The 21,016-nt window shown below is 55.5% G+C and overlaps 3 protein-coding genes across 3 annotated transcripts in view; 2 read left to right on the top strand and 1 right to left on the bottom strand.

The window, feature by feature from the left end:
• The window catches only part of NOS1AP (nitric oxide synthase 1 adaptor protein), a 30,658-nt gene extending 16,650 nt beyond the window's left edge, over nucleotides 1-14,008 (top strand). The window contains 8 exon segments of the mRNA XM_026854095.1: nucleotides 5,104-5,196; nucleotides 5,586-5,659; nucleotides 6,202-6,310; nucleotides 6,548-6,689; nucleotides 7,894-8,057; nucleotides 8,600-8,767; nucleotides 11,915-12,080; nucleotides 12,622-14,008. Coding sequence (XP_026709896.1) covers nucleotides 5,104-5,196; nucleotides 5,586-5,659; nucleotides 6,202-6,310; nucleotides 6,548-6,689; nucleotides 7,894-8,057; nucleotides 8,600-8,767; nucleotides 11,915-12,080; nucleotides 12,622-13,025 — 1,320 coding nt within the window. The 3' untranslated portion in view covers nucleotides 13,026-14,008.
• Nucleotides 14,009-15,754: 1,746 nt separating this feature from the next.
• Nucleotides 15,755-17,361, bottom strand: SPATA46 (spermatogenesis associated 46; the record flags this gene model as incomplete). Its single annotated transcript, XM_026853984.1, has 2 exons — nucleotides 15,755-16,653; nucleotides 17,268-17,361. Coding segments are annotated over 2 exons (624 nt in total), but the record flags the coding sequence as incomplete, so codon positions are not given.
• Nucleotides 17,280-20,572, top strand: C8H1orf226 (chromosome 8 C1orf226 homolog). The gene is given in 6 exon segments (XM_026854096.1): nucleotides 17,280-17,554; nucleotides 17,556-17,612; nucleotides 17,614-17,654; nucleotides 17,656-17,702; nucleotides 18,115-18,382; nucleotides 18,473-20,572. Coding segments are annotated over 6 exon segments (1,014 nt in total). The 5' UTR covers nucleotides 17,280-17,446; the 3' UTR covers nucleotides 18,966-20,572.
• The last annotated feature ends 444 nt before the right edge of the window (nucleotides 20,573-21,016 follow it).

Genomic DNA, 21,016 nt, shown 5'->3' with positions numbered 1-21,016 from the left:
AGGGATTGATAACGTGTTTCTAAGGACGCGGAGTTTTCCATGATTTTCACACATACCCATCACACTCGGGCTCATACATAACTTTACTCTAAGCTGACATGGTTATATGCGCTCTCTATTAAGCAACATATGTTACTCTGTTCTCCAGAAAGGGCAATTTTAATACTCTGCCAGTAGGAATGTGTTATGTAATGATGCATATACCAGCTGGCATTATTTTCCATCTGAAGTTATTTAAATAGTGAACTTTGCATAGAAGACAGATGTTGAAAATAGACTCCCACAAACCGAAGGTCAATGGTAAGGCTTTCATGCTCTGACAAAATAGATGTTTCTTTTCTAATTGAGATGATGAACATGTGTTTTTTGTGGGCAGTGTAAAATTAAGGAATAATCTTTATTCACTATTTAGCTGGTTGGAGTTTGCAAGTGATCTAATACTTTTTCATTAGTAAGACCACCTTTACTTTTTTTTTTCCTTGAATACTTTTAGTTTTAAACTTTGGCATATCTGAAATGTCCATTTTCAATCTTTGCCTACAGATTTTAGCTTAGAGCTTCAGCTGGAGACTGACTCTGCAAGTATGCAAGTCCAGATGGGTTTCTCTGTTGCTCTTTCCATTTTCTCTGAAATGATTTCATACCTGTCTTCTGGGATTGCCACATTGCTATAGCCAATAATTAATATAATTAACCCAAACTTGTAGTATTATTACAGATATTTAAAGATCCAGAATCATGCCCAAGATGGGTAAACTACTTGGGTTGAAGGCCAAGAAAACTCTTCTGACCTTAGTTAGCTAGTTAATTATAAGTAATACAGTGAAATGCTACATGGTGTGAAACCTAAGGGGATCATAGGGAAGTTGCACAAATCCTTTTTCCTTTCTTGATCCCAAGCTGGATGATTATTTCTGTATCATTTCTTTATTAAACAGTAGGCTGGGATTCAACTCTCCAAACCAGGGCCATTGGTAGCTAAGTTCCCTCAAGGTAGGGAAACATGTTTTTTTCCCCTTAAGTAATGACCTAAAATCAGAATGCCATATCCAGAGGGCATGGGACGAATTGCTTCCAGCTGCCTGCACCTGATTACAGAGGCACTCCTATTGCTCTTGCTGCAATGTGTAGCAAAGCTCCCCCTGACCATCTCTACCCCCTCCCGGCAGTAGAGAGGGTCCTATGCTAGTGGCTTTGAGGAACTCCACTTTTGCTTTGCCACACACAGAGTTTTGTATTGGCTTGATGAGAAGCTGGTTAGCAGCAATGGTGTGATTTTTGGCACACCTTTGGGGATGCAGGCTGTATTCCCAGCAAGGGCTGTATGGCGTTGCTTCAACATTCCTGGAAACGTGCAGGTTTTCTTCTCTTCTGAGTCAGTGCCTGCTGGTTTTGGATGCAGCAGCTGTTGCTGTGCAGACCATCTCAGGGTCCGTTTGTGACATTTCCAACCCTACAATCACCTCTTCTCTCTGCCAGCAACAGGGAAAGCTAAAACCCTAATGCTTTGCATCCCTATTAAGCTTTCTCTCTCTGTGTCACAGGAGAAGGAGGGATGTTGAAAAATGTGGGCAGACCTGGCAGATCTCTGTGTCCAGGGCAGACAAAGCTGTGGTCCATAATAACTCCAAGCCAGGGGAGTCCTGATCAGTCATACAGAGAGAGGTTTTCCAAAGCCCCATTAAGTAAATGGGCTTGCAGGGCAGGTGTTAGCAAGGGCAGGTCCTGTTGATGTGCAGCATGTTGGTGAGACAGTCTGAGATGTCCAGCAGTCTTCAGGAACAAAAAGCCCATACTGACATCTGTAGTCTGCTAGTGGAAAGGATTTGCCGTTGCTTTGGAGAAGTCAAAGGAGGTAGCATAGGGCCAACTAGATGGGTGTCCGGGGCTGGGGAGAGTCAGGGTGCGTGCAGGGCACCCAGCCCAGCCCCAAGTGCTGGTTCTGGGTTGGTGCCTTGGGCTGACTGTGACCATGAGCTGCTGCCTTCCTGGGAGCTGCAGGGGTGTGCTGGGGTGTGCAAGGACTTGTGAGATGCACCTTTCTCCTCCTGTAGCCAGTGAGCAGCGTCCTGGCAAGGCAGGTCATTGAGCAGGGCTGGTCATTGCAGCTGCTGTCACTGGTAGTGTGAACCGCTGCACTGTGAGCCAGCAGGTCTGAGCACAGATTCTGCCCTGCGTGGTTTTGGGTTGATCCCTTACAGACTCTGTAGCTCACATCTCACTAAGAGGAACTGCACAAACCTAATGCTCCCTTTGACCCTAGCCAAAGCTACTGCTTGGGGTGAAATCCCTCTGGTTTACTGAATTGGCCTTGTGAACAAGGTGGAACAAATTGCAGGCTGTGGCTGTAAGCAGTGGGGTAGCAGCACACAAACAGTGTGCCAGGCTCTGCAGAGCAGTATGTGCTCTCTCATGGTTTGGTCTGCTGCCCCTCTCTGCTGGGTGCTTTTCCTCCCTTCGTGTCTATTTGGCCAAACTCAAATTTGAAAGCCCCTCAAATCGATTGTGCATCTCCTGGCCGGTGGGACTCTGCATGCCTGCCCCACACAGCCCAGGGATGCGAGAGGTGGCTCTGCTGAACTGCCATTTCATTGAATCCTCTTCCTTGCTAATTTGTTATTAAATTATGGTTAGTGTTTCATTAGAGCCCCAGTAGGCACGGTTCATTAGTGTTTTATTGGCTAGAGCTGCACTTTGTTGCATGGGAAATGTATCCCGAAGAGCTTCTGCGCTGGTAGGAGTGATTGCGCTAACGAGCTCTGGCTGGGTCAGGGTGTGCAATAGCTTTCTAAACGCATGGCTCAGACTTGAAAAGGAGCTTGGCTCTCAGCTTGGCATCGGGACAAAGGCCTGGATTTATGCAAAGGCTTAACAAATCTGGCTGGTCAGCCCTTCTGAGAATTTGACTTCTTTGCTACTGTCGGTTGTTGCTGGAGTTTTGCCGTGAGCTGTCAACACAAGGGGACTTTGGCTTCAGCATGGCAGAGGCACAACCGCTCTCCCCCATGGCACTCCCCTCGGCCAGGTTCCAGGTGAGACTGGGCAGAATCCCCTGCCTGCAGCCTTGGATTGCAGAAGCCTCTCCGAGGAGCTTTGCATTGATTCCATCTCTGAAACACATGCTGGGCCTGGGTAGCATCTTTGCTGAACTGTCCTGGCCTTTCTGCATTGCTGTCCTGGGGCTGTTACTCACCCCAAAACCAGGATAAAAATAGCCTCTCTAACCCTGAGATATTTTTCAGGGTTGCTGTCTCTTCCAAGCCCACATTAATTCAGACTTGGGATGGCCCAGAATAGAAACGCCAGGGCTCCAGCAGCTAGGAAATGCAACTTGATGTTTATAATCAATGATCGTTAGGACCAATAAATCAGGCTGTGGCTCCACAAGGTGCCCTGCAGTTCCTCTGGGTGCTGCAGAGAGCATCCAGCTCAGCCTGTGGCTCCTGGTAAAATTGCATGCAGAACTTCAGAAGGTGCTGACTTAATTATTCTAAGGTAGCCAGGCTGGAGTTCATTTTTTCAGGGCTAAATCAGGACATTTCTTTAGTGTTAGGTACCAGACACACTGCTGTGATCTCGGTACTGGTCTGGTGTTTTAGCAAGGCACAGAGAGGGGGATCTTGGATGCAGTTTCACCTCTTCTTGTAACAACAGGGAAGAGAAATATGAGAGATGGGACTTGGAAACCCACCCTCATGGGCTTTTTGGTGAAACCTTTCTCCATGAGGAATAAGCCTGCAAGCAGCATCTGAGATTTTGAGGCTGGCTGTAGACATGGTGGGAGCCTGAGCTCTGCTTTCTCTAGCCCATCACCATGGCTTCAGCCCTGGAGCGGGTGGGCTTGCACAGCTTGCCTGGTCTCTGTACTGGGGAGGGCAGAGCTGTGTTCCCCTCTCTGTTTTCTGAGTCATCTGTATCTCCCATCCCCATCAGTGACTTTAAAATGGCTTTGAGGAATTGTATTTTCAGGGCTTTTATCATTCGATCACAGGCCAGGGCCAGCAGCTTTTCCTGCCTGCTGGCTCTGGCTGCCAAAGTTAATACATCACGCAGTGCTGGAAATGTCATACCAAGGCTCGGCGCAGACCGGAGGCGGGGCTTTGCATCAGGGCGCCTGCCCTGTGCTCCCTCTGCGGAGAGACTGGAGAAATAATGAGAGGATCAATTAAATTCATCTTCCTCAGGTGTGTGAGGTGCAAGTTGTAGGGCTGTTCTGCTCCTGGACAGCAGAGGATCTGTCCACATGGCTGTGCACAGCACCCTGCATGTGGGACCAGCACACCGGGTGCCTGATGTGGGTGCACCCATGGTAGATGAGTTATAGGACTTGCCAAAAGTCCCACAGCAGGAGGTTACTCAGCCTAAATGGCTCATCTAGCCTTTTCACCCACCGGCCCCCTCCCTGCTTGCAAAATTTTAAATGCAAAAGTGGCTGGATTTTGGGGGATCTCATTCTCTCGTTGGGCTGGACCAGAGCTTTGTGTTTAGTCACTGATCTTTGGAATTTTACTGTTGTTTGTTTTTTTTCCTGTCCAGTGGCTTCTAATTGAAGTGGGTAGTGGCATTATCCCGTCTCCTCTGGAGATGTTCATAGGGTCCTCAGCAAATGTTCAGTTTTATACTGAGCCCAAAACCCCACCTGAAATGCCATTTCCCTTACCAGAGCTAGCAATAGCCACAAGGCAGCAGGGCAAACCCAGTCAGGCTGTGGAGCCCCGGGGCCTGGCAGGGCTGGGGAGGTGGTGATGCCTCTCCAGGGAGGTACAGCCCTTCAGAGGGGCAGAGTGAGTGCCTTTGAAACACAAATTAACATTTTGAGCAGCATCCTTCACTGAGCAAAATATTATCCGCATCCAGAGGCCCAACTGCTTCAGAATGTGCTTCTCCAGATCCTGGGCACAGGGATGCTATGGGGCAAAAAGGCTCCCTGTTCTCTCTGAGCATGGATGTGCAGGCTGGTGCGGGCATGTGCTCAGGGAGGCATGTGGGGTTGGGGAAGCCTTTCCCCGTCCCTCTTGCCCCTTCCTGTCGGAGCCTCTTCAGCCCTTCCGGGACTTTTCTGGCCTAGGAAGGCTAATTCAGGTTTTCTTCCAACCCCCACAGTATGAGTTTAAAGCCAAGAATATCAAGAAGAAGAAAGTGAATCTCATCGTGTCAGTGGATGGCGTGAAGGTCATTCTGAAGAAGAAGAAGAAGGTAGGCAACCCTAGTCCCTGAGGCAGCAGTGCCTCAGCAACAGGAGCCCTCCCCTTGTGGCTCAAGGACCTGCAGCGTTCTTAAATTTCTGGAAAACACTGGTGGGCTGGGAGAAGGGATGGGCTGGGATCAGCCATGGATCAGCTGTGGATGAGCAGTGTTCCCACATGGTGCCTGAGCCAGTCCTAATGCCGGTGTAGAAGGGGCTTGGGGGCCCTCATGGGAGGTGATGTGAGATATTGCTGGTCCCTAGCAGGACCCGGCCCTCAGCAAAGGGTTGCAGAGGAACAGCAGCAATGCTGTGTGACAAGAGCTTCCCAGGTCTGTCCCTGGACTGTCTCTGCTCTGCCCTTGATCTCAAGGGCAGCATCTGATGTACTCATTTTCAGCTTCTTTTGTTGCAGAAAAAAGAATGGGCCTGGGATGAGAACAAAATGCTTGTCATGCACGATCCCATCTACAGGTAAGTCTGCCTAGTGAGGAGACAGAGACTTGGGTGGCTCTGCCATGGCATTTACCCCATGCTGGCGACTGACCATGGAGAGCCACTACTATGCCCACGGAGGGCAGCTTCCCTCACTTGCTGTGCTCTCCAGAAGTCCCCAGCTCTCTTCCTCCCTCTCGTTGGCAAAAGCTAAGAGCGTGGGATAGCTGTGTCCTGAGGAAGCTGAATGGGAGCAAAGAATGGCCCCAGCCATGCTGGAGAGGGGTAGGCAGGTCCCTGATCAAGGAGGCCAGCTCTCTGAGCAGGCCATGCAGAGGGGTGTGCTGCCTTTGCAAAGTGCTTGCTACTGCTGAGTCAGCAAGCTAATTTTCCCAGCCAAGGCAAAACCTCTGCCAAAAAGATTTCTGATGGGTTTTAGCAGGGACATGCTGCAGAGGCTGGGCATCTGCCAGCACCCCAGGACATGCCCTGGGAAGCGCTGGCTGTGGCCTTGCCTTTCTCCTGGACACTGTGGGTAATATGTGGTAGATGATATCCTACCCTCCTTTCTGATCTTGCAGGATATTCTATGTATCTCATGACTCTCAGGATCTAAAGATCTTCAGCTACATTGCCAGGGATGGATCTAGCAATGTCTTCAGGTGTAACGTCTTCAAATCCAAGAAGAAGGTAAAGATATTGGGATGCACATCCCGCTGTCACATGGTCTTGGTGGGGTGGCTGGGGCAGGACACTGTGGCACTGTGCTGCAGCTAGTGTCCTGGAGCACTCTGGTGATCTGAGCTCTGGTGCCTCAGTCCCTGCAGCAGCACACAGAGATCCCCAAGAGCTGTGCTGGGCTGGGGAGGTCACAGGGCAGGGGAAGCCCACCTGAGGTTACGTTCCTCCTCTCCTCACCTGCTGCAGAGCCAAGCCATGCGCATCGTCCGGACGGTGGGGCAGGCGTTCGAGGTCTGCCACAAGCTGAGCCTGCAGCACACCCAGCAAAATGCAGATGGGCAGGAGGATGGGGACAGTGAGAGGAATGGGGACGACCTGGATGTCCCAGGTACTCTGTGAGGGTGGAGGTGGGGATGGTGTGGGGGCCCTGGAGCCTGGCAGATGTGGTCACTGTCTTCCCATACCGATCCTTGCTGGCTGACACCTGTGGGGAATGGATTTGCACAGCAATCTTGCCTGTGGCACCTCGGGCTTAAGCTGGGATCTTGCCCAGCAAGGAGCCTTCACTAGGTGTTAGCCTTCATCCTTGCAGACATCCTCCTTGCTGGGAGCCCATTAGCAGTGCCTGGGACTCTGCTGGGTGCTTAAGAACCCTCTGTGCTCAGCTGCACACACCACAAATGTTTCCTTGCTGCTTCCACAGAAGCAGCCCTAAGCACAGACCTTCCCCATGTCCCAAGACACTCGCAGGGTGGGTCTGGCTCTTTGCCTCGGACCTAGCTCTCAATCCGTCACCACTTCTGCAATTCCTGCGTGTATGAATCCATGCTTGGGATCTTCCATCAGGCTCCCAAGGCTGCAGGCAGCCCGTAGGACCCCCCCTCCCTTGTTAGTCCCATAGGTGGAGGGTGCAATGATGTTCTGGGATGGGGGTTGCTGGTTCACTCTCTCACCATGGGCTTGGCAGCGCTCCAGGGAGCTGCTGTCCATCTCCAGCACCCGTTGGGGTGCTGGCGGGTCCTACTGCCTGTCTGTGTGTGGGGTGCCTGTCCTACAGCCCCCTGCTGGGATGCTAGATCTCCCCCATTCTATCAGGAGCAGCCTGGGCTGTGCAGTGATTTCCTGCCTGCCTCTGCAACCAGCAATGTCATGATGACCTAATCCTTGGGCTGTCCTAGACCAGTCATTGTTTGTTTTTCCTCCACACAATGTCCTGGCCACGATATGCAGTTCCCTGGGGATTTCTGAGCATCTGGGGTTTTTTTTGTCCCCATAATCTCTTGTTTACCTCTCTTTAGCTTACTCTGTGTATTCTGCTCTCAGTGGCCTGTTTCTCTCGCATCAGGGGTTCTGGCTGCTACTCCCCAGGTTTGGCATGCTGGGGCTGGGTGTGTTTTCGGCCATAAGCCCCATCCCAGGTGGCAGCAGGAAGTGTGGCTGTGTTGCTCTGTACCTGCTTCCCCCATGGAGCTGAAGGGTGGGTGGCATGGGGGTGGTGGGGACCGGTGGGCATCGCTGGCCATACTGTGGGTGCGTCGTAGCAAGCTCCTGCTCCAAGTGGGCTGTGCTGTGCTCTGACACCGCTCCCGCAGCCTGCCACCTCACCAGTGCGGAGAGGGTGGCCGCCTCAGCGGAGGAGACAGACATTGACGCTGTGGAGCTGCCCCTGCCGGGGGCCGACATCCTCGACTTCAGCCGTGGTGTGACTGACCTCGACGCTGTGGGCAAGGAGGCGAGCGCCTATGCCGACGTGAAGGTGCGTGGGTCCCTGCCCCACATGCTCAGGGTATGGTGCAGCCCACGCCCTGTGTCTCTGATGTGCATCCCTGGAGCCTGGGGATCAGGAAGGATTGCGCAGCATTCCCTGGCTCCTGGATCAAAGCCATCTGCTGCCACAGGGCTGCCCTTTGGCTCTGGGCCAGGGGTGCTCCCAGAGAGCACCGTGCTGAGGCTCAGCTATGTGCAGCCACATGGAAAGTGTCTGGGGCAGAGCTGATAGGAATTTTTTAAAAAAATAAAACCAAACAACAAAACAACTGTTTTGATACAGTGGAAATTCCCATGGGAAGCATCATCCTTTTTGGGAATTTTCTACAAAAGTGTTTGGGCTGTTGTAAAAACAGAAAAAATACTGTTTTCAGAGTTTTTCAGCACCACCAGCAGAGTGTGTGTTTGCTTTGAATGCAGAAGCTTTCCTTGGTATTCTGGGGGACTGCTCTGTGCTGCAGCCCATGGGTGCATGGCAGCTCTCTGTAGCAAGAGGCACAGGATCACACTTTCGACACTGGTGTTTTGCAGGGCTGCCTCCACCCTGAAGATATCCTGACAGCGTCACCCAAGATGCTGCTGCCTTCATCTGCTCAGCTGCCAGACCTGGGAACACCCCTCTCTGCCCACCACCAAATGCAACTTCTCCAGCAGCTCCTGCAGCAGCAGCAGCAGCAGACACAAGTGGCCGTGGCACAGGTTCTCCCTTCCGCTCTTTCCCGGGAGCAGCGGCAGGGCTGGGGCATGCCACTGACCCCTCACCCCCTTAGTGCTGGTGGAGTATCCCCTGCCTGGAGGCAGTGCTGAAGGCAGGCAGCGACATGGGGAGGGCAGGCTGCCTCCAGGCAGAGGTGCTCAGGTGGTGGCTGTGGGAGAAGCTGAGGCACAGGTTGTGGAGAGGGACCATCTCCTGAGCTGTGCAGCAAGGGGGCAGAAGTAGCAATTTACTCTGGCCCCATCACAAACAATGACGTGCTTAGGTCTGCATGCCACCAAGTTGCTTGATCCTTTGGCCCCTGTCTGCTTCCCAATGCCTGGCTTCAGCATTAGCCCCAGCTGACTGCTGCCTGGGCCATGCAGCTGGTTCTCCATGCAGATATTTCTCATTAAGCAGCTCTGGCTGCTTTATCCAACTCATTACCTTTGTTTTACTTGTTCCCTGACCCCTCACACAACGCTCTGCAATTGCTTGAATTTTTTTCTGGCCTGAGTGACGTGCTCCAGCAGGCTTTCTGTGCTTTCCCACAGCTTTCTTTTTCTCACATCAGAAAATCAGAATTGGTATTTCTGGCCGAGCTGCTGCCCTGAGAACCCACGTGTCTTCTGGGGTCACAGGCTTGGGAAGTTTCTTTCACCTCTAGAAGAGGGACCTGCATCCTCAGGGGATCCTTTATGTTGGCCTGAGTATGGTGTTGCTACAGGCAAAGCTTGTCAGGCAAAACCAAGTCCTTCTGTGGAAGGGACTGCTCATCTTCCGTTCCCAGTCTTTATGTACCTGCAGAGCCTTGCAGTGGCAATTTCTTTTTCTTCCTAATTCCAGATAAAAAAAAAGATCTGAAATACTGTAATGCCATTTCTTGGCTGATTCCTGCGATGGCAGCCAGTGGCCTTGTCCCCCTCTCTCCAAGGGCTGATGCCCTTCTCTGGACCTCTGCTCTTCCCAGGGTGGTTCTTGTCCCAGGAGCTGTCACTTAGCTGCTCTCTAATGCCTTCAGTGCACGCCATGGTGATTTTGTGTCATTGTAATTTATTAATGGAAAGTCTGGGCCCTATCATGTCAAATGCCTTTCAGATTACTGCACACATTACATCAACACTTCTGTCAATGGCACTTGTTGTCTTCTCTCAAAAAGTACTGTGTCAATTTGTCTCTGAACACGTGGTGATGGGCACAGGTTTACTTCTTTACTAACAAAGCTGGGAGATGCACTGTGTTGACCAGGATCTGTGCTTAGTCTTTAGCTATGGGGACCATCCCGTAATTATCTCAGCCTCTAATTACTTGGCTGAGGATGAAATGCAATTTAGTTCCCTCGTTGACCAGACATTTGCTTTTGCAAGGTGTTTCCAGATACCTGTGAAAGTTCCTTCTCTTGAATTAAGGCCAGGAGTTCTTCCTGAGTCATGTCCCCAGGGGGCTGGTGGCACCAGCCACTGCTCCTCTGCAAGACATGATGTTTGGGCTCTGGTCACATCTTCTCCTGCCATCACCTGAGCATCACCTGGCCCCTGCTGCAGGCTCCTGTGATGGAGACAGCTGATGGCTGCGAGGAAGGGTGACTTCCAGGCTAACACTGTCACCACTGAGCTTTGGTGCCCGCTTAGCATTTAAACGTGATTCTACCTCTGCCAGCTCAGCTCAGGGTCTCTGCTTCACCCCACCAGCATTCGTCAGAGGGTCCCCATCCCACCATGCTGCTGTGCCCCACTGTCCTGCCTCTGGCAGGAGGAGGTGACTATGCCTCCTGCAGCAGTGTGGTGAGGTCTCTCACCTGGCTGGGGACCTACAGGCAAACCAAAAGGGCTCTGTGCTTCCTGCTCAGAGTATAAGGTATTGCACACCCCGAGCTTGCTGTGCTTGAACTCTGCTCTTCCAAGGGCACTGCCCTGCCACCTCACTGGCTGTGTTTGGGCAGCTCAGGGAAAGCAGGCAGCACCTCCCTGCCAGCAGACTCAACACTGCCTCCTGGTAGCTATCCAGGAGGGCAGGTGGCCCCCAGCTGTGCTGCTTTTGGGGCCCAGCAGCTCACAGCTTTGGCAGGCTACAAAGAGCTTCTGTAGTTTCTACCCTCTTCCCCGAGGTCACTTTCTAGGCCAAGGTAAAACTATCTTTTTTTTATTTGGGGGGTTGGGGTGTGTTTATGTTTTGGGTTTTTGTTTGTTTGTTTTTAAATACATGTTTTCCTGGTTCCCTAAAAGCCTGGCTGGCTCAGTGCTGGATGGAGAGAGGATCACTTGTAGGAGCTGTGGGTGGGTGGCAGGAAGGGGTGCTGAGCCAGTGTGGACCCCAGGTGGCTCTGCACTGCTGTCCCCTTGTCCAGAGTATGCTCCTGGGGCACTCTCTGCTTGAGCTCAGATGAGCGAGCTGCCCCCGCTGCCCCTGGGCAGGGGCTCCTGTCTGGTCTTGCCCAGCAGTGTCCCACCCTCCCTGGGACACAGTGCTGGTGATATTGAAGCTTGCATATGGGTAGTTATTCCGAAACCAATGGGCTTCTTGCCCTTGGACTCCCCACTGGTTAATGTCCAGGCATTGCTTCCCAGGGCAGAACGAGCAGCCAGATCGTGTCCCCAAAGGCACCATGTCTTAACAGCACTCTGCCATCTGTGTTGCTCCAGGCGTGTCATGCCTGTCGCAGCCAGAGCTGCCTGTAGCTCCGGGGCAGCTCGGATGCTCCAGCCCCTGCTAGTGACAGATGCCGCTGGCAGGACCCTGTCTCTGGGAAGCCTGCCCAAAAAGACAGCTTGGCCAGGGCCAGCTCGTGGTGCATGGCTGTGCCCCCATGCACCTGCAGCACCATCCAGTTAATCGAGCATGTCTTCTCTTCCACATTCACCTGGCTTCCTCCTGGGCTGCGCTTTCCTTGTGCATTTTGTGGCATGTGCCTCCCTTTGCCTCAGCTTTTCCATCAGAGAGGCCAGGGGATCATCACACTGGATGTGCTGTGCCCTGGTGCAACACTGCTGCCTGCCCCACTCTCCCCATCACGTCTGCGGGTGCCTGCTTCCTCATCAAATCATTTGGTGGTATGCTGGCGAGCCCTGATAAACAAGCAGGGGCGGCTGGAGTCAAAGACGCCCTTGAGCAGCGTCTCCCATTCACTGACCCACTCTCCTCCTGTCACACAGGTCCACTTGCTGAAGGACCAGCTGGCTGCGGAGGCAGCGGCACGGCTGGAGGCTCAGGCCCGTGTGCACCAGCTCCTGCTCCAGAACAAGGACTTACTGCAACACATCTCGCTCCTGGTCAAACAGGTGCAGGAGCTGGAACTGAAGCTATCAGGGAACACCACCAGTAAGCGCTCCTGCCCCTTCCTCTCCCCTCGCAGCTAGCTGGGTCTGTGGAGAACATGCATGTTGGTGTTTCTCTTGGGGGGTTTGTGTATTTCCAGTGGTTTTGTGTAGAGGAATAATAGTGCCCTTCTGGCCTGGCTGGCGCGTGTGTGGCAGGGTGCTGCATGGCCGGGCAGTCACGTATGTCCATCGGCCGTATGTCCACTTTCCTCTGTGGCTTCATGGTCTAGGCCAGCTCCTTACCTGCCCAAGAGCCCCTCCTTGACCTTCCTCTCCAGCAGACATGGCCATCAGCACCCTGCAGGAGCTGGGGTGGGAGACAGATAATTTTTTATCCTGCAAAACTGGCTCCTGGTTGGCCAGCAGCAGCTCCTGGCACCACTCACACCAAATAAGCCCTTCTAGACAGCGATGGTGGGGAGGTTGACACCCAAATGGCCCCAGACCATCCTCCTCTGGCCAGTCTGCAGCCAATAGTAGTAGCCAGGGGAGGCAAGCCGGGATGGCACTGCCTGCCTTTCAGCCATGCCCTTCTCTTGCAGCGGGCTCCCAGGACAGTCTGCTGGAGATCACCTTCCGTTCCAATGTCCTCCCAGTCCTCTGCGACCCGACCACTCCGCAGCCTGAGGACAGCCACCCGGCGCCACTGGGTCCTGGCTCGGGCTTCCCCAGTGCTGTGGGCAGCCCCATAGGTAGGAACGACTGTCTGGTGAAGCTGGAGTGCTACCGCTTTCTGCCAGGCTCGGGGCCGCCCCCCCCAGAGCCAGCGCTGGGCAGCCTGGAGCTCATTAAGTTCCGTGAGTCAGGCATCGCCTCTGAGTACGAGTCCAACACGGACGAGAGCGAGGAGCGTGACTCCTGGTCCCAGGAGGAACCACCACGCCTGCTCCACGTCCAGTCCAGGCAGGACCTGGGCGACAGCCTGGAGGACGAGATCGCGGTGTAGGGATCGGCAGGAGGTGGTGCGGAGCAGCCGGGACCCGCTGGAGCTGCGGCGGACCCTGGCTGTAGCCACCTGGCCCTGGCGGGGACAGGACACCCCAGAGGGAGATGGGGCAGAGGAGGGAGCACAAGGCTTCCAGCACATGGCCAGGAAGTGTGGAGAGGTGAGGACAGAGCCGTGCTGAGGGTCTGTGTCAGGTGAGCTCTGCTCCAGCGTGCATGGGCTTGTGTACTGAGCTGGAGCATCCCCACTTTGCATCGGACAGTGAGCTGGCAGCTGCTTGTGCTACCCCCTGGTCCCTGTCCCCCCCGCAAGCTGTGTTTTGAGGTTTGGCAGAAGCCGAGGGACTGCCTGCTGGAGTAGCCACTGCTGCTGGTGGGGAAGCAGTAAAGCAGATAAAAGTTTTTTTCTGGGGGAGTGAGAGCAGGCACGGGGCAGTGAGAGGGACAAGAAGGACTGAGGAGGCAGCACCAGGACAGTGAGTGGAAATGGAGTTGCTGGCAGGGAGTCTGGTGCTCTGCGTGGTGGAGAGGGGGTGGGATGTGAGGCCAGGGCCGTGCTAGCAGGGTGGTTAGGGCTGGTGACGGTGCACTGTTGACATGGGTGCATGAGTGAGGTGAGGCAGCAGGGGACAGGGGGAACAAGTCTGGGAAGGAGCTGAACGGGTGAGCTGAGGTTGCACAGAGTAGCCAGGTACAGGCAGATTCTGACAGAGTGTTTGTGGCACTTCCAGGACAGGGTTTGTCCCTGTCTGAGGCAGGTGGAGGGCGTGCAGGCACTTCCCACTCTCCCGGGCTGTGGAGTGGAGAGGAAGGCACAGCTTGGTGCAGAGCAGGGAGCCAGGGCACACAGCACGGTGCTGTGAAGTGTCCTCCCCCTCATTGTCCAGTCCTTGGGCTCCTCAGCATGGCTTCCAGATTTCAGAGCCTTTCTGTCCTCAAGTCATATTTTCAAGCACTCCCCTGCACCCCCCATCACAACAAACTCTCCCATTTCCAAGCCATTGTTTGGTGCTGGACCAGGGTTGGGGGGATGCAGTGCTGGCATCAGCCATGTGCAGGGATGAGCACATTTGCCACCCCTCGATGGGGAGCAAACTGCTGGTGTCTGCAGGGGGGCTCCATGTCTCTGGTTTGCATCCTTCAGAAAAGTGAATCCCCCACCAGACCCCAATATGCCCATGGCTGAGAGCCATCTGTGGGGGTCTCCAAGGGATCCAGAGTTTGTTTTTTTTTTTCTGCAAGCGTATTTATCAGCTGCCTGTTGCTGCAACCTCTAAGAGGCCATGGCTGAAAGGGGCTACAAACCAGAGTCCTGATGTCACCTCTGCTCCTTGTGGAAATACTCAGTGAGGGGGTGATTGGCACAGTTTCCTTTTCTCTATCCACTTTCCCATCCTGCTTCTGTTTCACTTGTTTCCCCCCTGCTGCTCTCACCTTCACCAGCTCTATCTCTGCTAGATCTGCCTGCAGCTAACCTCTAGCCAAGCATCTCCCAAACACGAGCTCTTGCTCTCCTCCAGGGCTTAGCCCAGATGCTGAGGAAGGTTCATCGCTTCATTCTGCCCCAGACCCCTTGGGACTGAGGGCAGCTGAGGAGTGAGGCATGGGTGAAACCCCCGGGGTTGGTGTGCTACTGACCTGCCACCGCAGGAGGAGGCTGGGCGCTGTGAGGAGCTAGAGAGTGCTAGTAGGAAGGAAGGAAGGACGTTTCAGTGTCCCTAGCAGTGGCCTGGTGTCCAGGGGACCCACCACACCAGCCGCAGAGGGAACAGAGCAGGAGCAGGTGCTGGTTGTAGGGTGTCCCAGATCCTCCTGTCCTCTGGCCACTGATACCTCGGTATTCCCTGTCCCGTGCTGCTGTGTGCCAGGCCCTCTGCTGTGCACCCTGACATCCCACTGCCACCGTGCTGCAGCTGGAGGTGAAGGCATGGGGTGGGGGCCTAGTCCCTGCCAGGAGAGAGGTGGGGATGGCAGCACACACAGGACATGGCGCAGACAGGGTAGGGATGTATGGGTGAGCTTGAAGAGGGATTTCCATGTGGGCAGATGGGTCATGCCAGGAGCTCGGCCATAAGCACAGGGCAGATGAAGGGAGAGCCTGAGAGGAACAGCAGCAGGCAAGAAGCCCCTTCCAGGCTGGGCTGCCTCAGAGAGCAGGCAGGGCTGAACAGTCTCCCCGTGCCACCGCTCCTGCCTATCCCTGCTGCACACGCACAGCCCAGGCAGGGCCCTGCGAGGAGCTGTCAGGACCAGCTGCGGGCTCGGGCTCCTGCCCATCACTCTACCTAGAGTGTGCCCCACAGGCTGAGGGGTGCTGCCAGAGCTGGGTGGGACCCTGCCAGCATCCTGCCGCACCACAGTTGTACATGTGTAAATGATCCTCCTCATAACTCAGCGCTGCCTCCAAGATGCCTCTCTAGTCTCTCACTTTTGTTATGGACCTGGACTGGGGATTTATAGCTATATTTTTTGTCCTTTCTTTTCCTACAACTGTCGTGTTACTAACTGTTGACTCTATCTGGGAAACCAATCTGTCAATGTAAGTGCACTTAACCCTTGGGTGTTGTCATTAGTTGACTGGCTTTTGCTAAATAAATCTTTCTATTTCTCAAGGCTTTCTGTTGTCTCTTCCTTCTCGCTGACTCTTTCTTTCTGTACTTCTCTCCCCCTCCACACTAGGAGCCAGCACTGGTGGTGGTGTCCCTTAGCCTTGCACAGACCCCCCTCCAACCTAAGCATCCTCCCCTGTGAGACCCTTGCTTGTGGTGCCAGCTGCAGGCTGCCCGTGATAGCGAGGTGCCCTGAACATTGCTGGCAGTAGGGGGGTTTCAGCCTTCCCCTTCAGCCACTGCACAGCACCAGCTTGTCTCAGGGCTGATCCAACAGCTCAAGGGTGCTGGTGGCTTCCTGACATCTGCAGAGCTCCCCATGGAGATGTAGAGACGCTGAGCAGCACTTTCAGGGGCTCGGGAGATTTTTGACTGCTGGGGAAGGAAAAGTCGAGAAGAGCCGCTCCTAAAGGATGGCAGAAGTGTTGTGTAGGCAAGAGCAGCAGGCAGACAGGGCTGTCTGCTCCTAAATCAATTTATTCTGTCGCTGTCAGGAGCGATGAAGCAGTGCCCTCCCGTGGCGGCTGCCTGGCTGGTGGGGCTGCATAGGCACCCGAGGGGCTGCAGCCTCCTGTGCCTTGCCCTTCTCCCACAGGGCCTTAAGCCTGCAGTAGTACACCTTGCAGCTGTAGCCCTCCTGGGAGCTGTGCTGGATGTGGGTTTTGGTGGACCACAGCGTGGGGAAGATGTGGCAGCATGACAGGCACTTGTAGCCGTGCTGCGGCTCTGGCTGCCAGTCGGAAACGGTGATGTCCTGAACCGTGATGCTGGCTCTGCTGGTGGTCAGTCTGTCCCACCTGGGGGGCTGGGGCTCATCCGAGGAGCCAAAGGAGAAGCAGACAATCTCTGAGAGGTCATCAGACTCCTCCTGGTGCTCCTGTGTGCTGGTGGCCTGGCTTGAGGAAAGGCTGCCCAGGTGCTGCTGGGTGGCTCCTTTGGTGCTCATGAAATAGCTATAGGGTGAGAACCAGGGCTGGTAGATGTTGCAGATGCGGGCAGGGAGCTCGCTGCCTGGCAAGGCTGCAGGCTCACAGGCTATGAAGGATCTGCAATGAGTTAGGGGTGTCTGCAAGAGCCCGGCCTCCCACAGGGTTGGGAGAGTGCTGAGGAGCCTTCCTTTCTGTCTTCATTAGATGCAGAGGTGGCTGGCTCTGTCCACCCCCTTGTCATGCAGGAGTAGAGATGGGCATAGGATGCTGGCGGGTACCAAGGCACCAGCACAGCACAAGGCTCACCCAGCAGCCCACTGGAGCCATCCCATGGAGAGCTGCACTGGCACAGGGGCGGCGATGGTGGGGCTGAGCTGGCACTCCCAGTGTCAGCACTCACAGCTTTGAGGATTCCTGCTGGGAAGACATGGGGGAGAAACCAGTGTAGCTCAGATGGGGTGTGACTGCAGAATCCCCCCAGGTCCTCAGAAAAGCACCCACTGCCACAGACCCACCCCATCCCCTTTCCCCACCCATGCAGGCGGACATGCTCAGCCAAACCCCTCCACAGCCCATCTGCCCGCAGGCTCTCATGGAGGCTGAGCCATGCCATGGCTGTGCCCAGGAGGTGCAAGGCACTCCCCACAGGCAGTGCCAGCTGTCTGCATCACCTGCCTGGCCACAGCTGGCAGGGGCCAGGCTCACCAGGCAGGCTGGCAGGGCCTGGGGCCTCTGAGCTTCTTGGCCTGGTGCCATGAGGCATGGCCCTCATGGAAACGGAAACGGTGGGCAAGGCAAAAGTTGTCCATCACCCTTTTGTAGCTGGTGTGTGGCTCCTGCACTGTGGCACCCATGCCATCACTGGATGACATCACAAGGGATTGATGTCCCATGTGTGTACGGTGCCCAGCAGGATGCTCCTGGGCAGTGTGCTCAGCTCCTGGGATCTCTGGGGAGCCTGGCCAGCACAAGGGGACAGCTGGCCTGGGCTGGAGAGACAGCCTTGGTGGGGTGGGCAGTGTGGAGCCCAGGCTGTGGGTGCCCCCAGAGAACCCCCTGCTGCTTTGTGAGTGCCTGGCTGATAAGGGTGCCACGAGTCCCATCTCCACAGGCAGCATGGCAGGTCCAGGCAAGATGTGGGTAGCACACCTCTCTCAGCAGCGTGGAAGGGACAGGCCTGCTGTCCCCTTGCCATTCCCTTGGTAAATCCCTTCTCTCTCTCTTTCTTTCCACAATCTGCTTCCCAAGTCGCTTGGTGTCAGGTAAGAGATGCTCTTGGTGTGTTGGCAGTGCCAGCATGGAGCCCTGGGCTCGCTGCTACCCTGTCTCGCCCCATGCTGTCCCCAGTGCATGCACTGCCCTGTGCAGCCCTGGCATGGCCTGGCTGCCCACAGCCTCTGTGGGGCTGCAGGAGCAGCCTCCCTGTCCCCCAAATTATGTTCTCATGCTGCTGGGTTGGGAGCTGGCGGGCAGCTCTGGGATGTGCTGTCCCTGCTGGTGTCCCCGCTCCAGCCCAGCTCACACTCCCTCTCTGTTCCCTTTTCCCCTCCAGTGGACCAGAGCATGTTTGAGAATGCTAGCGCCAGCACGGCACCCACGCCACGGCCACAGCACATCCCCACTGTGGTGGGCGCCCCGGCCCAGCCCTCCCGCCCTGCTGGCAGCCAGCACCTCCGCAACCTGGGCAAGGCTGTGGGGGCCAAAATGAATGACCTCCTGCGCCGCAAGGACCCAGCTGGCCTCCCCAGCATGGGAGTGATGGAGGTGAATGCCAGTGCTGGGGCTGTGCTGTGCACGGGACAGCCAGCCAGCGAGGACGGGTGAGTGTCCCCACAGTGTGCACCCCACAGCAGGGCTGTTGGGGCCTCATCAGCATGGGGCTGTGTGTGACTTCTCCTCTGTTCTTGCAGGGCTTTGGGGCTGGATGCTTTTCCCCGGCTGGACCCCCCGCCCCCTGTCACCAAGAAACGGACACCGCGTGCCCTAAAGACCCCTCAGGACATGCTCATTGCACCACAGCTGGAAGGGACCAGCCCAAGGAGCAGCACAGAGGAGACCCCTGAACCACCCACAGCCAACCCTGACCATTCAGAGGAGCAGCTGGTGACGAGGGACCCATCCTCTCCAGAATGTCCTGGGGTGTCCAGCATGATGGGTACCCCAGGGCCCAGCGGGGACCAGCCCACCAGTGCCTTCCCCGTGCCCGACCTCATCCATAAGGGCAGCTTGGAGAGCCAGTGGCGAGTGGGTGAGAGGGCCACTGAGACCTCACCCCACACGGAGAAGCCCTCCCAGAGACCAGGGCTGGAGCATGAGCTGACAGGGAACACGGCGCGGCCGGAGCCACATACTGCTGGCTGGGAGGTGGAGGGGCCCCATCCTGACCTACTGTCCTTTGAGTAGCAGCAGGGGAGCTGCGACAGGGGGACCGTGGGGGCTGGCTCTCCCAAACATGTTTCTCACCACCACTTGCCATTTTTGGGGTCATTATTTTGGAGAGAGAGGAGCCCCGGGGTGGCAGAAGCTGTTGTTGGCCCAGTGTGGGGTGTGGGGAGCCATGACACCCTACTTTCCCCAAATTCCCCAGCAGGGCACAGCATGTCCCACCATGGCTTCTGCAGCCCCATCCCAGGCCTATTCACCTGTCCTGTCACAGTGCCACCATCCTGCCTGCAGCTAGGGGCCATGCTGAGCTGGGCACCAAGCATGGGCTTGCTCAACAGCCTGGTCGTCTTGCATGGGTGCAGAAGGATCAGCCTGCCCCCAACCCTGTCAGCTCTGCCAGTGTGAGCATCCCACACTATTCCCTACTTCTGCGCTGACTGCCCTGGTCCGGAGGATTTTCTAGCTTAGGCCATGTGTTTGCTGAGATAGCCCATCCCAGCATGCCAGCAGGTTTGCCCAGCCCTAGCACCTGGTGCCAGGGAGCCAGGATGGCAGATGTGCCCACGACCTTCTCCAGGTCTGACCCCTCAGCATTAGTCTGCCCAGTGCCATCTCTCTGCAGCAGACCCCCAGCTGCAGGAGACCCACTCACAGCATGGGCTCTGGTGAGGAGCAGGGCTGGACTCCTGGGGCTGCTGGTCAGTGGGCTCTGATGGGGAGCAGAGCTCCCTGTGACACCTCCCTCCAGCTCCCTCTTGTTTCCTGATCTCACCACAGACAGGCAGCCCACACCATATGGGCCAGCATTGCTGCTCTTTATTTCCTGGGATGGCGACGTCTTTGCAAGACTGGGACACAAAGAAGCCATGTGGTCTTCTGATACTGCTCTGTGATTGTTTCCCCATGAATTATAGGATTCGTGGCCTGTGCACCCCTGGGCCAGTGCAAGGAAGCAGCTGTGAGATGGCACTTTTTGCTTAGAGTTTTTATGTGAATCCTCACTTCAAAGGTGGTTTTGAGCAGAAAAGCTCCAAAGATCAGATTAGATCTGGAGAAGGCTGGGAGCTCATGGTCGGGGCAGCTCTGTGCCTCTTCCTGGGCCACACAAGATGGTTGGACTGAAGAAACGTCTTCCACCACCCAAAGCCATGTTGCAGTCCTGGTGAAGGAAGGAGGCCATGAGCATGGATCTCTTTGTCCTGGGAGCAGCCACCGTGGCTCCTTGCCTGTCGGGCATGGGGGGTGCCATGGCAGTGCCAGGTCTCTGCAGTGCTTGGCCCCTGGGAAGGACCTGCTCAAGAGCAGAGAGCCTGCGGCCCGCTGGCGGTCGGTGCTGAGGTATATAAACACACCCTGTGTATAATGTGATTACACTGTGCATGGGCGATGCTGCCCCACAAATCTATATGAATGAGTATGTATATGTGTGTGCTGCCTAGACCTACACTGCATTGTATACGTTGATAGAAGCAAGGGCATGTAGCCCCTCTTTGAGGAACCAGCATCTTCCAACCCTGCCGATCCCAAGGGAACCTTGCTGCTGGTCCAGTCCCTCTATTTATGTTGTCTAGGGTGTGTGTGTAGTTTGGACAAAAGATGCAGATTGCACAATAAATTTTTTTTTCTTTTTTACCCACTGACATGTAGCAGTCTCTTGATGGGAGGGGAGTGCCTTGATCAGTGCGATGTAGCCCCGAAGCCCCCCCACTGAGGCCGGGGGCCTGCATGGGGGCTGCAGAGCCAAGGAACAAGGAACCGAGGGTTGCTGGGGAAAGGCACCCTCCAGCGTCAGGCGTGCTGGGGCGCTTGCACAGGGTGATGGGCGTGCCGTGTTAAAGCCATGGGGTTAAGGGAATACCCCAAGACAGCGCTGCCAGAGGCCTGACACCCCCGTCCCGGCAGCCACGCCCCGCGGCATAGCCACAGGGAGCCGAGGGGAATTAATTTGCTGGTGCTCAGGCTGAGGGGGCTGACATGGGTGCCCTACGGGGGGACGGGAGCCCCGGTTGGCGCCTGCGTTCGGGAGATGGGACGCCCGGCGACAACGAGGGGCCGAGCCCGGGGACGCT

This window comes from Athene cunicularia (genome assembly GCF_003259725.1).
Source record: "Athene cunicularia isolate RWA chromosome 8 unlocalized genomic scaffold, athCun1 chr8_part1, whole genome shotgun sequence".
In the NCBI taxonomy this organism is placed as follows: Eukaryota; Metazoa; Chordata; class Aves; order Strigiformes; family Strigidae; genus Athene; species Athene cunicularia.
Note: the sequence above shows the minus strand (reverse complement) of the source record. Positions and strands in the feature narration are given on the sequence as shown.